General features: G+C 33.6%; 1 protein-coding gene, 1 non-coding gene and 1 pseudogene across 2 annotated transcripts; 1 reads left to right on the top strand and 2 right to left on the bottom strand.

Annotated features, from left to right (window-relative positions):
• Window positions 1–1,521: 1,521 nt before the first annotated feature.
• On the bottom strand, window positions 1,522–3,192 carry LOC129321344 (sugar carrier protein C-like; annotated as a pseudogene).
• A 3,081-nt stretch (window positions 3,193–6,273) lies between these two features.
• LOC129321326 (ethylene-responsive transcription factor ERF027-like) lies at window positions 6,274–7,839 on the top strand. The gene has a single exon (XM_054967067.1). It carries the CDS (start codon window positions 6,668–6,670, stop codon window positions 7,211–7,213), a length of 546 nt encoding a protein of 181 aa, XP_054823042.1. The 5' UTR covers window positions 6,274–6,667; the 3' UTR covers window positions 7,214–7,839.
• Window positions 7,840–17,008: 9,169 nt separating this feature from the next.
• LOC129284666 (U6 spliceosomal RNA) lies at window positions 17,009–17,114 on the bottom strand. Its single transcript, XR_008586912.1, has one exon. It is a non-coding gene; the product is annotated as a U6 spliceosomal RNA (small nuclear RNA).
• Between the last annotated feature and the right edge of the window lie 569 nt (window positions 17,115–17,683).

Raw genomic sequence — 17,683 nt, 5'->3', positions numbered from 1 at the left:
ACTCTACTAGTGCTAAAAAAAACATTAGAAAAGAAAGCGCATTAAAAATAAGTATTATGACTTTTAGATAGACGCTCTGACTTGCTTCATTTAACCAGATGAAACGCGGGCATTTTGACCATCCTCATGTGCCCATATGTGATTATTTTTAATAAAAGATTACAGACTCAATTCACTTAAATTTTTTATTGGAAAAAAAAAAAAGCCTGTGGCACTAAATCATACGAAAGGAAAAGTTAATCACCGGGCGCAGCAATGAGCTCGCCGTGGCGTGAACATCAAACCAGGGTTCTGAAAATAAAGTTCCATGGCATGGACGTGGTGAGCTGACTAATTAACATATGTATTTCGTTTTTATAAATCATCTTATATTGTAAGTAACCGTTCAATCCGCTAGGTTTAAGACGTTTAAGGATGTCCATCATCAGCTCAGCCCTAGTGGTGTATCTGATCCAAGCAAACGCATCCAGCTTGAGATGGGGCCCACTTGGAGTATAGAACTTCATGCACCTCTCCAATGGGCCTTTGAATTGGTTCCAATTCGAGGCCTTCTATGACTTTATGGGCTAAACGGGAAAATGATGTCCCACGTTAGGATTGATATTCCACTGACAAACGGGAATCCCTCGAATTCCTTCTATGACTTTTCGGCCATGTTTATTCTTTGGGTTTAGATACGTTGTTTTATGGGTATGTGTTCCTCTTTTTGGATGTTCAAATACTTGTGTTGTTAAGGCCCAAAAAGGTTCTATTAAATATAGGAGCCCAACCCATTAGTTTGAGGCTTGAACATGTACAAGGCTTTTTTTCATAATTCAAGCTTGAACCTATCAAAAGCCTGATCTGACCTAAAAGTCCATTGAAAAGCTTACTTAAAAATAAGCCTTTTAAATAAGTTTATATTTTATTTTTAAATGTCTTAAATATGCCTTAGGACTATTAGTACAAATATATAACATGATTTATCAATTACAATATATATATAGAAATTAAAATGACTTACCAACTATAATACAATAATAAAATAATAATATTAAAATTAATAAATAAGTCCAATCTAATTGAAAACATAACTAGCAATAAAAAATAGATTGAATAAAAATAAAATGGTAAAACCAATGTGTGTGTGATATGTTACATGATATGTATGTGTTTGTGTAAATAAGCAAGCTTGTTAGGCTCACAGGCTATGTCTTAAAAATTAGACTTGATCTATTTGACTAAATAAGTTTAATTAAAAATCTAAAACTTGTATTAGCATATTTAGTAAATAAACTAGATTAAACCCAAAATAGATCAGGATGCAAGCCCTTAATAGGAGCTTGACCTATTTCCACTCCTAACTGTGGGAAACAAGGCGGGAGGAAAGATAAAAAAAGAAATTGGGAGAAAAAAATTTTAAGCTTATATAAGGTGAAATAAAAAATAAAATAAAGGACATCTTCGTTCCTCGAAAAATAAAATAAAAAATACGAGAACGGTTTAGATTAAAATAGTCTAAGCCCAATAAAATGGACTTGTTTAATTAGTTTTAAGCCTGTGAAGCTGTTGGGGCTGCACGAACGTGGCCCAGTAAGGGTGTCTCTCCCACACAGTAGCCATTTCTTCGATGGGAATCCCCTTGGTCTCTGGAAGAAATACGTTGATGAAGATGCTCATGATGGCCGCAAAGCACGCGAAGAAGATGAAGAGGCCGAACTTCATGTCGCACAACATTGCCGTGAAAACTTGCGCCACCGCGAATGTGAAGATCATGTTGACGGAAACGTTCACACTCTGCTCCGCCGATCTCACCTCCAGCGGAAATATCTCACTCGGCACCAACCATCCCAGAGGACCCCACGACCAGGCGAATCCCGGCACGTACATGCATATGCATGCCACCGCCAGAATTGCATACCACATCAGCAACACTCCGGGATTCCCACTCACCCCAAACTTCATCGCGATCGCAATTGTTATCACCACCTGCAATCAAAACCATATATAAATAACAACGTGTTTATCAGCCAACTACAGAAGCCGAATGGCTTGAATGTTACCTGGCAGATCAACATCTGGAGACCACCTTCCAAGAAAAGGGTTCGTCGTCCGAATTTATCGACAGTGAAAATGGAAACAAGTGTGGCAGACGAATTGAAAGCACCGGTGATGACGGCAGACGCAAGGGAAGCCGACGCTCCGAAACCGATGGTCTAGAACAAAACAGGAGCGTAGAAGGTAATGACGTTCATGCCGGTGAGCTGTTGGAAGAAGGGGATGGCGATGGCGAAGGTGAGCTGAGGTCTGTACTTCCTCGTGAGAAGGGTGGCCCAGGGGTGTTTCACGGCACCGGAGGCTTCACTGGCGGCGACCAGGTCCTTGAACTCCTCGTCGATGTCGGGAGTCCCACGAATTTTAGCCAGCTCTCTTTTGGCTTCCTCGTGATGACCACGTTCAATCAACGAGTTTGGCGAGTCGGGAAGGAAGATGGCTCCGAGTATGATCATAATCGCAGCACTCCGGCCAGCCCCAAGCTGTATCGCCACCCTTCTCCGCTCGGCAATTGGGCAAAAAAGTAGTTCAACACCGTTGCCACTAATATGCCTATTGTGATGGCCAATTGGAACAACATGTTCAGAGCACCTCTGTACTTGTACGGCGCTACCTCCGATACGTAGATAGGCACAGACTGTTCGAAAAAAGAAAAAAAAAAAAAACGGAGAGAGTAAGAACATTAATATATAAGCATCTCAAATGAGAATGTTGGGGATGTGTTTGTTAAGGAAAGAACCTGATTGGCACATCCGATGCCAAAACCGAGTAACATGCGACCGAAAATGAGCATCCAGACGGCTTTGGCGAAGCCGTTGAGGAGGGCGCCGACGGTAAAGAGGGTCGGACGCCACCGGTGATCATGGTGATTATTCTTCCCATGAGTCTGGTTATGGTGGACGCTCCGAGAGATGAAACCAAAGCAGCGGGATTGAGGGAAGAAGTGAAGAGCGTTAATATTTGACTGTCGCCTTTACGATACTGATTGGTTGAAGCTTGAATGCTGTGTTCTTTGGCGTAAACTTCTGGGAAGAACTTCATCAAAAAAGGATCCATGGACGTAACACCACATACATCATCATCATCATCATCAGATAATTAACTAAGCATGATTCCAAATATATGCGTAAAGCAACCGAAATATTAAGAAGTTACCAACCAGAGATGCCAAGGTCATAGCCAAATATTAAACCTCCAAAGGCAGCGACGAGGCACGTGATGAAGACTCTTCGAGTAAGTTTACCTGGATAATTTTTTTTTAGTGACGTCGCCGCCGCTACAAATGTGCCCTACTGTCATCTTGGCGATTCAATTCAAGAGAAAGCTATAACGCTATACAACCTCTCTTTCCCCTCTATTTATATTACCTGGAGTTCGGTTATGGTAGATACCTATCATGTGTTTTATCTTTAAATTTTTAAATAATATTAATATTAATAACGTTATTGGTTCAGTTATTGAGATTTATCAGTTATGATTTACAGCATACAAATAGATTGCATCATCCTAAGGAAATACATTTTGGATGTCAGTCAACAGAAATTTTGAATTTTCAAACGCTGCTTTCGACTTTTTATGTTCATTCTATATGACTTCATTCAATAATTAGGTCCAATAAAAAAAACGTAAAGGGAAAATTTTAATTTTTGCTTTCAAAGAAAAACAGCGGACCTTGAAAGCTTCTGTTTAGCTGCAATATTTTAATAATATATATTCCATGTTAAATTTTAATCTTCATGTTATAAAATTATAAGTCTTTATAACCTACATTATTCCCATTTGAATTCGAAACCTATATTTAATACATGCACTTTAAATCCTTAAAGTACAGATTAACAATTATAAATTTGTACTTCACTTAAAATTAATGAATAGTTAAATTTATCTGAATTTCAATAACTCAAATAGTATTGACATTTAATGTCTACACTAAATACAATCATCGAATCCAAATCTTTACACGAGACATACGCCTTAATAAATTTAATTTAGGATTAGATATTTTAGTTTTTAAATGAGATATATTTCTTATTTTAAAATTATTATTTTAAAATAAAAAATTTCTTACTTCAAAATCATTCTACATTAATATATATGTCCATTTCTAGCAAGTTAAGATTTAAATCATATCTTTTCCATTTTAATTATAAAAGTTCAAAAAATATCTTCTTATTTCTCTCCTCGTATCTTTTAAATTTTAATTATAACTTTTCAAAAATATTCCACTCATTCTCCTCCCAACTTCTTTACGGTTATCTTAATTTTCATCCGACACTTCTTTAAAGCATCTACTTTGATTTTCTATTTGGAGGAGGAGATTCCCATGCTTCTTTTATTTAATGAGGGGCATTTATAGAAGAAAAGCAGTTAATAGCTCAGGAAGTATCTTATATTATGAATTAACAAAACAACCCAACATTAGAGAAAATTGGGTTCTGATAACTAACTAAATAAGTGGAATGACTCATAAACTTATTATCTTTTTAGATTTTGGGTTAAGATGCATTGTCAATCCCACTCCTACTTTTATTTAATTGAGTTACACAATATACTCGTATCAGGCTCAAATTTTATATTGTGATTTGAGATAGGGGTCCGATGAGGGAACTTTTTCTTATGATGACGAAAAAGGGGGAAATCCCTGAACAAAATTACACTAAAACAGAACAGGATATAACAATTATCCTAAAAAAATATTAACCCCAACATAAACAATCTTGATGTAAACTATATATATATATATATATACCTTTATAGGAGATGAAAATAAAGGAGTGGCTTTAATTATGTAATGTGTTTGTGTGAAGGGAAACCAACAGACAAGGAAATCAATACAAAGCAGTAATTAATGATCGAGGCATGTGAGATCACAGAAGCCAACAGGTGTTGCGGCAACCAAACATAAAGCACTTGCCTTGTTGCCCAAATATGGTCCATATAATTTAATACAACCATCAAAAACAAGGCTTGATGTTAAGTTATAAATAGCACTTGAACCGAATTCAAGCATTTTTGTCATCATTTTCCCTCTTCATTTCAATGTTTCCCTACAAGTCATTTTTAATTAATTTCTTTTCAGAGTTATATACAAGCAAAATACATAAAGGAGCCGCAGGCGTGGATATGGAATATCCTGATGCAACTATCAATAGGTTAAGCAATATATAAGAAGTAATAAAAATAAATTGTTGTTAATAAAATCTTTGCACTTTCCATTTGTAGGCATTCCATCGATACACCACATATAAAAAATACAATATCTTCGCAAATTGATAATCATATATACAAGTCACATATATCAGGTCTCCACGATATCACCTGGCCCACTTGGTTTCCGTAAAATACAAAGAGAAAGAAAAAAAGGTGACTTAGATAATTCTTACATATTTTAACTTTTTCTTTGGCAGGCAAGACCGATTAAATAAATTTAAAGAGATACTAGTAAATTCAAAGTTGAAGTATATATTTGATTCTCTAATTTTATACAATATTTTAATTTTTTTAATTTTATAAAATATATTTTTAGTTATTTAATCCTAATACCATTAGTTTTAAATGATTATTTTTTTGCCAATCATCACTTTTTTTTTTTAAAAAATAAACTCAATAAGTTAACATTTTCAAGAATGCTTTATCAATATTTAAAAATTTAATATAAAAAATTTGTGATGAAACTAACTATATTAAAATTAAAAGATTGAAAATATAGTTTATAAAATTAAAAAACTAAAATAAAATTTTATATAAAATTAAATGATTAAAAATATACTTTAATCTAAATTTGACCAAAGATTATCAAAATTCTAGAAGAAACAACTTCTCCAATCTCTGCAAAGTTAGTTCGTACAAAAAATTCTATTCTATTCTCTTCAATTAATTAAATCAAAGAGCGGATTTCGAATCATGATAGGTAAGAACATATTTTTTCCATGCCGTAATTAAATTAACACATAGAGGCATTGATCTAAGACTAATGAAGAACATTTTTTCATCAAATTGTGGTTCAATTTAAATGCTTATCGGAGCGACATGAGCACCTTCAACATTGCAGTTCAAATTCATCATCCATGCGAGAATAGAGTCACTGTACAAAAACATAACCGCCCCTTTTTAACCTTCGCTTTGCGGAAAAGCAAAGATTAAAATTAGAAAACAACGGTAGCTGCGTGACCTCAAAATGAGAAAAAGTAAACAAGAAAGATGTCAAAAAGTAGAAAGTAGCTGTCGTTAATCAGCGTCTCATGCGTGTCACGACAAGAATTGGGGTATGTACCACAGACTCGAAGGTCCCAACTATGAAACATCATCAATCAATCAGTCATTCACTCCCTCTCTGGTCATTACTCATTTAATCTTGTTCCATTCGCTAGCCGAACCCAAAACCCTATCAATGGAACCCAGCTAATTAAGTTCTGCATCACTCAGCTCTCCCGCGAAATCCCCACGCTTTCCTTTCTTCACACATGCCCTCGTTGTTGTGTATTTATAAACCCCACCTCATTTTTTTACTTTGCTAGTGTGACCAATTCTTCCTTCCCTCTTCTTCTCCCTCTTCAAACTTATTCACTGTGCCATATATGTCTCTCTTCGGCTAAACAAAACGAGTGGACTCCACGTGTCAACACCAATAGGCATGGCGTCATCGTCGTCTTCCAAGAGCAAGAGGCACCCGCTGTACCATGGGATTCGGTGCCGTGGTGGAAAATGGGTGTCTGAAATCCGGGAGCCACGTAAGGATTCTCGCATATGGCTCGGAACGTTCCCGACTGCGGAGATGGCCGCCGCCGCCTATGATGTGGCGGCGTTAGCCCTCAAAGGGAGTGACGCCGTCCTCAACTTCCCTGACTGGCTCAGTACTTATCCAGCACCGGCGTCTTCATCTGCCGCCGACATTCGCAGCGCCGCCACAGCTGCAGCCGCACTCATGGCGCCGTCTCAAGAACGGACTAAACCCACTGACGCTGTTGATGTCGCAGGTAATGTTGATCATCGGAATGACAGCAATGTTGGGTGGTCTGAAACAGAATTTGTGGACGAGGAAGCAATATTCGACATGCCGAATTTGCTCGTGGACATGGCAGGGGGAATGCTACTGTCCCCTCCCAGAATTAACCCGCCACCCTCCGATAACTCTCCCGACGACAAGCCGTACGGAGAAAATTTGTGGAACTATTTTTGAGCCTGTAAGTTACGGCAAAAGAACCTTGAATAGGCAAAATTGGGATCGAAAGCTCCTACATACCGAAGCCACTGCATAATTAACTAACAATATACATGGGAATGGGAATTCGTCTCGGAATTAAGTGTGTCCTGAAATGTTTCTTCGCGTATGTGTTTTCTTTCCAATCATTTCAGGGATTGCAAGAGCGTTAGTACTTATTACATCCTGCTTTCATTTTCGCATGTGTACGCTTTGGGAATAAACAAATATAAAAGCACATAATGACAGGGACTTGACTCGACCCATGCAATGTAATGTCCCTTTTAATTATGATAATTTTATATATTTCAATTAAATATGAAGTGAGTGCAGGGAGGGGGGGTTTTACCGACTCCGGCTCGCAATAGCCTTAGGGGGTCCCACTGGGAACACAAAATGATCCCGTTTGATTAAGACCGACGGGAGACACTCGACACGGATGATATGCTAATAAAGGTCATGAGAGTCAACAAAGTGTCTGTTTGATTAAACATTTCTGCTGTTTAGTTTTCTGAGTTTGCAATCATGCCACCATAAGCGTGGTTCCTCCCCCTTGATTCAATTTCTTTCCAATCCATGCCACAGTTACATTCATAAAAAGTGGCACTATATCAGTTTAAAGTAACCCATGTGCTTAATAATAATTACTTTTTAGCTGAGCTTTTGCACTTTTAAATTCCGAATCTCCATTGTTAAACTTCAAACAAAGATACAAATTTATTAACAGATTAGACACTTTTTGGCTTTGGTATAGTAAATCATGAATTCTTCAGAAAAGACGCAAGCGCTTGGCAATAAGGAAATTCGGATACTCTTTTGGTGTTCGCAACAGTCTTGCCATTCGCTGTGTTAAAGCGTCAATCTGGGACTCGAGAGAGGGTGACACAGCCCAGGCTACAGAGAGCCTCAGAACATCCGCTCTTATCTTTTATTGATATGATATTAAAGTAAAATATCACAAATAGCTTCTACCTATGAATTAAGAGTAGTGTTATGCTAATTACTTATGATCCATTTAAAGTGGTGTTATGTCCATTATATTAACAGTAGCGTTATGCTAATTACTTATGAAATAAACTTGCTAGAATTATGAAATTGCATACTTAACTAGATGGAAATAGAGTGAAATGGCATTGCTTAATTAAAATCTCATTTGATTTATTTGACAATATATGCATATACTATACATTTGATATAGTGAAAATATAATATGAATATAAAACAATTATTTTTGCTAATATTAAACAATTATGAATTGAGTAATCTGACGCTCAATATTTTTGAAACATTTATTTAATGATTTTTAGTCATTGAATATTCTTGATTTATTAAACTATTTTTAACCCAAAACCATTTGATATGTGTTTGAGGTATTGAGGGGACGAGTGGGAATCAAAATATTAAACAGTTCTAGCACCAAAGCCATTTAATATTCTTAAACATAAAACGATTCTATCGCAAGAATTGTTTAATATCGTAGCACTATTTATTTGATCATAATATTAAATCGTTTTCCCTCATGACCATTTAATATTATGACTAATTTTTTTAAAAATACGGGGTTATGTTTCTAGCAGTCTCCTTGCATTGTACATTACAGAATTAAATTCTAACACCTCGGAACAGAAATTTCAACCAACAATAATCACATATGCATGAAATATACATTATAAATTCCTATGCAAAAGCTATTTACAATTTTAAGTTGCTTAACTTAAATGAATTAGTGGCCAAAATAAAGCTTCAAAACCCAAAAATTGGCCAAGTATATATACACCTATATCATTTATGTCAATTAACTTTAAATATAAACCTATATTATCTATTTTGTATTGTTGCTACTGCTACTAGTTGTTATAGCTAAACCAAGTTTGGAAAATACTATGTGCCAACTCTTTGAGGACTTCTTCCAATTGAGTCTCAATAAATATGTCACTATATGCGTCGCGTCCTCGTAGTACTAAACACAAAAACAACAACAACAACAAATTAAAATCATGTTAGTTAAAAAAATAATAATATAATTATGAGAAGGTTGAAAACATTATATATTCTCTGGAAGAGTCCCAACAGGGATCATGTTAGATCATGTCCTTCATGATAGCACATAACCATAATCCTTGGCTTTCTAGAGTTGTTCTAGGCATTGCAATCACATAGTGGATAAAAAAAATCTGAGCAATTAATGATATGACATGACTTATAGGCATGTTGCTAACATAATTAATGATAAATACATATACCTTAATAGCTATTTATAATGCCATTGTATTAATGTCATTGCTACCTCTTATTAGTTGGCAGAGTTGCTAATTGATGTTAGTGTAGTATGTGACAATGGCCCTAACGTGCAATAGAAGAGTTGATATGAAAAATATTCATATAGAAAGAATTAGAATTACATACATTTATGCACAAAATTAAACTTAGTCAACTTACTAATTAATCATCTCTACTATATGCAATCTATTGCCAAGATCGCCACCATTAATAGGGTCAAGGTGCCATACTCTCTCTATAATTAGATTGATCATAAGTAATATCCAGTGTCCCTTGTGACAATAACTACAATTAAAAAGTATCACATAATTTAATTTTGAAGAAAGTAAAGTATCATAAAGTGACTTACCCTTCATAATAAAGCACTATAAATATTATGTCCTTGTCGAGGCCACATTACTGGAAGTACTTAGAAAGCTTCATGAGAAAAGACTTTGTGGAGACTGACAAGTACAATCCTTTATGCTATATCTTTTCAAGTAAGCATAGTGGTGTAAATGTATCTTAAATGTCAAAATAAGTTGATTAATAAACGATTAAAGTGTGCGTATATATATAACTAAACATTTAATGTAAGGTTGTAGAAATTTAACTCATATATAAGTTATATAAGATAGTGGTAGCCTGTTCATGATTGAATAAGTCAATTATTTGCAAGGAAAGGGACCAGCACTCCTTGTGTCTCAAAGCAAGTCTTAAGCAACTTTCAGTATCTGTTAAGTGTAATTACAAGACACTTAAAGGCTCAGGCTTGAAGGAGAGCCAATACCTTCTTGGAAAATGTGATCAACTCCTTAGTTTTGTCAAAGTTCTCCTTATCATTTCCCCTCTTTCGCTTAGTCAATGATGATTTTATAACCTCTAATGCTTTCTTTCCCACCAGTTTATCAATAGGATAGTTTTTCCACATATAAATAGTTGGAGATCAACTACAAATACATGTAGGAGGAATTTAAATTTCATTATGAGTTTAACTGCTATACCTCTAGAGATGGCACTAAAATAATATAAGACGAACTGGCCATGCTGCAAAGCCTCCTAGTGTATCTACTATTATCCTTATGTCTTTAGTGGGGGTAAGGCAAATTGCAATTAGGGTCCTCAACTATCTTCAAACTAACCTTCATTATCCTTTTAAGGATAGTCTCATTGTGAAGCATGATTTGCCCAGCAATGTTATACACATGTCCCAATACAATCATATGGCTGCCTTTTGCTAAACAATCAACATTTGGCCTCACCTTAAGGGGAAAAAAAGACAAAATCATTATATAATATGAATAAATTTAAAATGAATAAAGCTAGTAAAATGAATAGCATTACCTCACGTAGGAGTTGAGATGGGACTGTACAATTGTTATTCCCATTAGGGCTAGTGTCCCCAAATAAAAGCCCTAACTGATGGCGGTTCAGCAGCATGTCAATGAGTTTAGACTGTTCTTTTATTTGTTGCTTCTTTTCTACTAGATCTTGCCTTAGTTCTTCAACCTTGATAGAAAAGGCAATCTTTTTACTGTGCTTTTACCTCTCTCAAATGTATTCTTTCCTTGTGATGTTGAAGCTGACACCCTAAGTAAAACTGGGATAGTTAGTATTCTCCAATGCCTTCCCTGAGATATCCATATTAGCAATAAGAGTGCCTACTGACAGCTCTTAAGTAAGATCTCTTGTGAAGCAATAAAGGTAAAGTGAATAACTAAAAATAAATAAATAATAACATTATATCATTAATACTTACTATTGTGTTAATAACGGCCTTTCTTTTTAGGTTGTTAATATTGCCTTCTTTGCTTTTTCAAACTGTAGCCTAAATCTTACCATGGGATATAGAACCATCTGGCACTTGCTCTTTTTCAATCAAGTTCGTCTCAATGCTCATATACCCCTTGCACCTAGCTTTTTAGGTATACTTATTCTTCTTTGCTAATTTTTTTGTTTATGGGCCTTAATGCCTTATTGGTAACGACATTGCAATGGTAGAAAATGATTGTTTTTGGCCTAACACTACTTGTTGATGATGGGCATAGGGTTTGAAGTGAAGAGATAGTGAAGGCGAAGTGCAGATTTTAACATCTCAAATAGGCATCTATAGGGGCGTTTTAAAATTTTAAAAGGCATTATTCTATAGTTATTTATAAATAATTATTAAGTAATATCTATTAAATACACAACCATTTAATAGTTTGTAAAATTTTTTAAATAAAAATAAACAAAACTACTCAACGATTTTTTCTAATAATTGCTGACTAAATGCTTCAATTAATAAATGGTTCTCAATATAACCATTTAATAATTAATATACAAATTATCATCTATATTTACATTACAGTTCTCCAAGTAATCATTTAACAAATCACTACTACAAAAATGTAAATATAAGACACCATGAAAAATGACGGTTAAATAAAAACATGTCATATATGAGATAGGCGGGTGATAATAAGAAAATAAATGATGAGTTTTAAAACAACCATCATATATTATCAGACTTTAAATGACAGGTATTAAAAAAACTCGTCATTTATTTCAACCCAACATTTCATTTACTGGAAGAAAAAAATAAAAAAAAATTTAAACTTTAAATGATGGGTATTTGAAATACCCATCATATAAAGTTCAAACAATATATGAGTTATACAAAAAACAGTCATATATTGGTGCCTATCGTTTCAGATTCTTAAATTAAAAAAATAAAAAATTTTAAAACTTTAAATGACGGGTGTTTAAAACATCCGTCATTTAAAGTCCGGAATGATATATGACAGGTTTGTTAAATACTCATCATATATTCATGGCCAACATTTCATTTTCTTGATTTAAAAAAATAAAAAAAAAGGCTTTAAATGATGGTTGTTTGAAACAACTGTCATTTAAAGCCTTGCTTGTATATGACGGGTATATGAATACTCGTCATTTATTCTCACTTTTATTCAGTTTTCTAGTTCACTTTTTCATTCCCGTTCGTCATCTCTATTTTTTCTTTTCTCCACTTCTACAGGAAATCGGTAGAAATCTCTTAATTTACCTCCATTGTTACTGTTGACCACCTTAGTCCCTCGTCGATGTGAAAGTGCTCCTCCTACACCGTCCGTTGCCTCTCTCATTCGCTTCCTCTTCATATTTCATCCTCTCTTCTCCAAGGTACATGGGTTTGTAATTTCTATGATTTTTCTTCATTTTCTTTCAATATGCTTAGATTTTTAGATTATGGGATTGATTTATTTAAGATTATGGATTATTTTATTTGTTGATTTTTGTTGTTTAAATTTCTCCTCATTTTTTGCCCATTTTAATATTGTGGGGTGTCAAAAATTACTAATGTTTGGTGTTTTATTAACTTGAGAATGATTGTAGATGATATGCCTTACCTTAGGATGATTATTAAGATAAAAATTAGTGATCAAAATGGGATATTTGTGATGATTGTATTTTTCTATGAATTTTGACTAATTTATTTCAATAATTTTAATTTAAATTTCGTGCATTGTTTGATTAGAGTAGTTTTATTTTTCAAAACTACATATTAAAATGTACTAGTGTACTAATTTTTATTACAATTGGAGTTTATTTTAGTGACAAAAACTGACGCGCGGTTTCTGTAAAAATCATTGCTATTTTATTGATATTTTTACATTTGGTAAAGAATGATTTCTTCTTGGCTTGAGATTGCTAATATAAGATATGTGTAATCTTAGAATGATCAATGAGGTAGAAAAAGTTGATTCAAAATGATGTTTATAGTGTTTTTTTTTTCTATGATTTTTGAACAAATTTATATATAATTAGAGTTAATTTGAAAATGCTATTTTGTGAGAATTTTGTTAGTTTTGTGATTGTATATGGTTGGAATTAATTTATTAAGTGAGATGTCAAGATTGAAAAGAGGGTTTTAGCCTGAGAAATACTTTCTTTATGTTGTTATGCTGCTGAATTTTTATCGGCGATTTAAAGAGTATGTGAATGCTCATGCATTGTGACTCATGATTCATTAATTACTCTATATTATATATAGAGTAGTTAATTTCTTTATTGATAATCTTTATATCATTCCTTTCCTCTCCATATTCATGAGTCATTGATCACATTTCCTTGAATGAATTATCTTTTAGATTAAAAAGTTATGGATAAATAATGGATGTCTTTCAATCAATTAAGTAAAGAGTATTTGACTAGTGTGAAAGAATTTATGAAGTTTGCTCTTGAGCATGTAAAAGACCCTAAAAGAATAGTGTGCCCTTGTGTAAGATGTGGTCTTTTGAAGCAAATTAATGCATCTGAGATGGAAGACCATTTAATGTGCTATGAAATTGATGAAAATTACAAGTGTTAGCATAAGCATGGAAAGACTAGAGGGGATGAGTCTACTAGTAATTAGGAGTAAAAAGGAAGTTTTGAATCAGATGATCATGACACAGATACTTATAAAGGTGACTGTCTTGAAGAGATAGCCAATGCAATTGAAAGGGAACTTGAGAATTTTCCTAAAATGTTAGAGATGTTGAAAAGTGATGCAGAGAAGCCTTTGTATACTAGTTGCACTGAATTTACAAAGTTATTAGCAGTGTTAAAATTGTACAACTTGAAAGTGAGTAATGGATGGAGTGATAAGAGCTTTACAGAAAATCTTACACTTATAAAACAACTTCTACCTCCGAACAACAAGCTTTCAAGGACTATGTATGAGGTAAAACAAATGATACGCTCAATTAGCATGAGTTATGAGAAAATACATGCCTGTCCTAATGATTGTATATTATTTAGAAATAAATATGCATCATTAAGGGAGTATACAAAATGTAATACCTTACGCTACAATGAGAATGGGAAGAGTCCAAAGAAGGCATTATGGTACTTTCCCATTGTACTTAGATTTAGACGGCTGTACAGTAGTACAGTGATGCAAAAAATTTAACATGGCATGTGGATGAACGGATTAAAGATGGAAAGCTTCGACATCTAGCTAACTCTTCTCAATGGAAAAAATTGATCTCAATTACCCTGACTTTGGAGTAGAAAATAGAAACCTTCGTCTTATATTATCTACTGATGGAATGAATTCACACGAGCTTCAAAGTAATAGTCACAGTACATGGCCATTTATTTTGGTAATTTACAACTTACCTCTATAGTTATGTATGAAGTGAAAATATATGATGCTATCCATTCTAATTTTGGGGCCAAAATAGCTGGAAAATGACATAGACATATATTTGGCTCCTTTAATTGAAGATTTAAAATTGTTGTGGGAGCATGGTGTTGAGGTATATTATGGACATAGAGAGGAAAGGTTCAATTTAAGAGCATTGTTGTTTGGTACAATCAATGATTTCTAACATATGGTAATTTGTTAAGGTATAGTATCAAAAGAAAACTCAGATATCTTATTTGTAAAGATGGCACACATTCAGTAAGATTAGAACATGGGATAAAGAATATCTATTTCGGACATCGTAGATAGTTGCATCCTGATCATTATTATCGACGCCTAAAAAAAGTGTTCAATGGGAATTCAGAAGAAAGTGTGGTACCTTTGCCACTGATAGGTGAGCAATATTTTGACAAGATGAAGAATTTGAATATCGAGTTTGGCAAATCTTTTACAAAGCATCTTGGGACATGTGGGTGGAAAAAAAGGTCTATTTTTTTTTACCTACCATATTGGTAATCTTTATATGTGAGACATTTTCTTGATGTGATGTACATTGAGAAAAATGTGTGTGATAGTTTGATTAGTACATTACTTCATACTTCAGGAAAGACCAAAGATGGCATCAAGGCAAGATTTGATATGATTTCTATAGGGGTAAGGGAAGAGTTGGCTCCACAGGAGAAGGAAAGTCATACATTTCTTCTTGCAGCTGCTCATACATTATCTAGAAGAGAAAAAAAGACTTTTTGTGAGTCGCTTGCTACTGTTAAAGTTATAGAGGGGTACTCTTCAAATATTAAGGGCCTTGTGTCATTGAAGGATTTGAAGTTAAAGGGTTTAAATTCGTATGATTGTCATGTGTTGATGGAAAATTTTATTCCAATAGCTATACATTCTATTTTACCTGATACTGTTCGAGCCATAATTACAAAATTGTGTTTCTTCTTCAAGTCTATATGTAGTAAAGTGATTGACCCAACAAAATTTCCAAGATTATAAAGCAGAATTGTGTTAATCTTGTGTGAACTTGAAATGCATTTTTCACATGCATTCTTCGATATAATGGTGCACCTCACTATTCATCTAGTTAGAGAGATACAAATGTGTGGTCCAGTTTTTTTGAGATGGATGTATCCATTTAAGTGTTATATGAAGATACTAAAAGGATATGTGAAAAATCAGAGTTAGCCCGAAGGTTGTATAGTTGAACGATACATTTGCGAGGAGGCAGTTGAATTTTATACTAAGTACTTATCAAATGTCAACCATATTGATATTCTGACTTCTCGACATGATAGTAGAACTGATGGAGAAGGAATTATGGGCAAGAAAGTAGTTACAATCTCCAACTTATAATGGAAACAAGCACATTTATATGTACTACACAACTCTATAAAGGTTGAAGAGTATGTAGAGATGCACATGGCCGAGCTAAAGTGGGATAACCCTAATAGATCGGAGATTTGGTATGTAAACAAGCATAATAAGAGTTTTACAATTTGGTTGAAACAGCATATTCTTGAAAAGTTGACTACCGATTCTGATTCAGTTTCTGAAAAATTAAAATGGTTAGCAAGAGGTCCAAATAAACAAGTTATTTTCTTCACTGGCTATCTCATTAATGGGTACACATTTTATACCAAAGAGCAAGATGATTGGAGCACAATGCAAAATAGTAGTATAATTCTTATAGCCCAAGCAATACATATATCTAGTACTAAAAATAAAAATTCCTTGTACGAAAAATGTTATACTTTGAGATAATTGAACACATTTGGGAGTTAGATTATATCAAATTTTAAGTTTTAATTTTTGATTGTAAGTGGGTTGATCGAAAAAATGGTCTTAAAGTTGATGACTTGGTGTTCTTAATGGTGGATCTTAATGACGGGTAAGTGATATACCCGTCATTTATGCTTCATATAAATGATGGGTATCTCATTTATTCGTCATTTAAATTCTCATTTTGCTTCTCCATCTATAAAAATTTTATTTTAAATGACCGTTTTATAACCATCATTTATTGGTGGTCTTTAAATGTCAGCCGAATAAATGACACTTATTAACCGTTATTTATTCCCTTTTTTGTAATAGGGAATGTCATTTTATATTCTCATTTTTGTAGTAGTGTGAGGGCAATCTGGAGTTTACAGAACTCAATTTTCTTCCATGATTTGATGAAGTAACCGCTGCGGCATTAGTAAAAAGTGAACAATATATATGGGGATCAAAGAAATCGTGCAAAGCAAACATAGGGAAAAAAACTACCTTTCTCCTTAATTATCCTCTTTCTTAATAACCATTTTGTACAAAAACAAACTGCCACTCTCCTTAATTATATGTGTGTGTGTGATTATATTCTTTGAATTTGTGCTTGTCATCCTTATATAAAGGCCATGTTAATCCTCACTGTGTCATTTCAATTTTATTGAATGTTCCCGAAGCAAGAACCATATATGTTTTCAATTATAGGACTATACCGTTAGAAATGGTATCTTCAATTCCAACAACCTCCACCTCCATGTACCAAAACTGTTTAATACATACTAAAATGACAGACCCACATACGGGTGACATTACTGACATACATACTTAATTTACGCTGGCTAATACAAGGCATTATTCTCTACAGTACGCGAGTGATGTATAAAAAAGGAAAAATTAATTATTCTCTACAGGGAAAATTAATCTGTATAAATATTATAAAGGTTAAAATTTTAAAATATTTTTAATTTTTATACTTTTACTTTTTAATATATAAGAACTAATATTTAAATAGTTAAAACTATATATAAGGATTTGGTGGTAAGAAGCAAAGTTTAGAAATTAAGTTACAACAAGTTAAAGTTTAGAAATTGAGTTATAATTTAATCAAGTCTACAAAAATCAAATGACTAATTTTCTCTGTAAAAAAAAGTGTTAATAGTTAAATAAATATGGACTCTCAAAGTATATCATGAGCGACATAGATTAATTAATTGTTATAACAATTCATATATTATGAAAAAAAAAATCTCTCA

Source organism: Prosopis cineraria, unplaced genomic scaffold, assembly GCF_029017545.1.
Source record: "Prosopis cineraria cultivar Desert tree isolate PC_DT_omini unplaced genomic scaffold, ASM2901754v1 PC10, whole genome shotgun sequence".
Taxonomy (NCBI): Eukaryota; Viridiplantae; Streptophyta; class Magnoliopsida; order Fabales; family Fabaceae; genus Prosopis; species Prosopis cineraria.
Note: the sequence above shows the minus strand (reverse complement) of the source record. Positions and strands in the feature narration are given on the sequence as shown.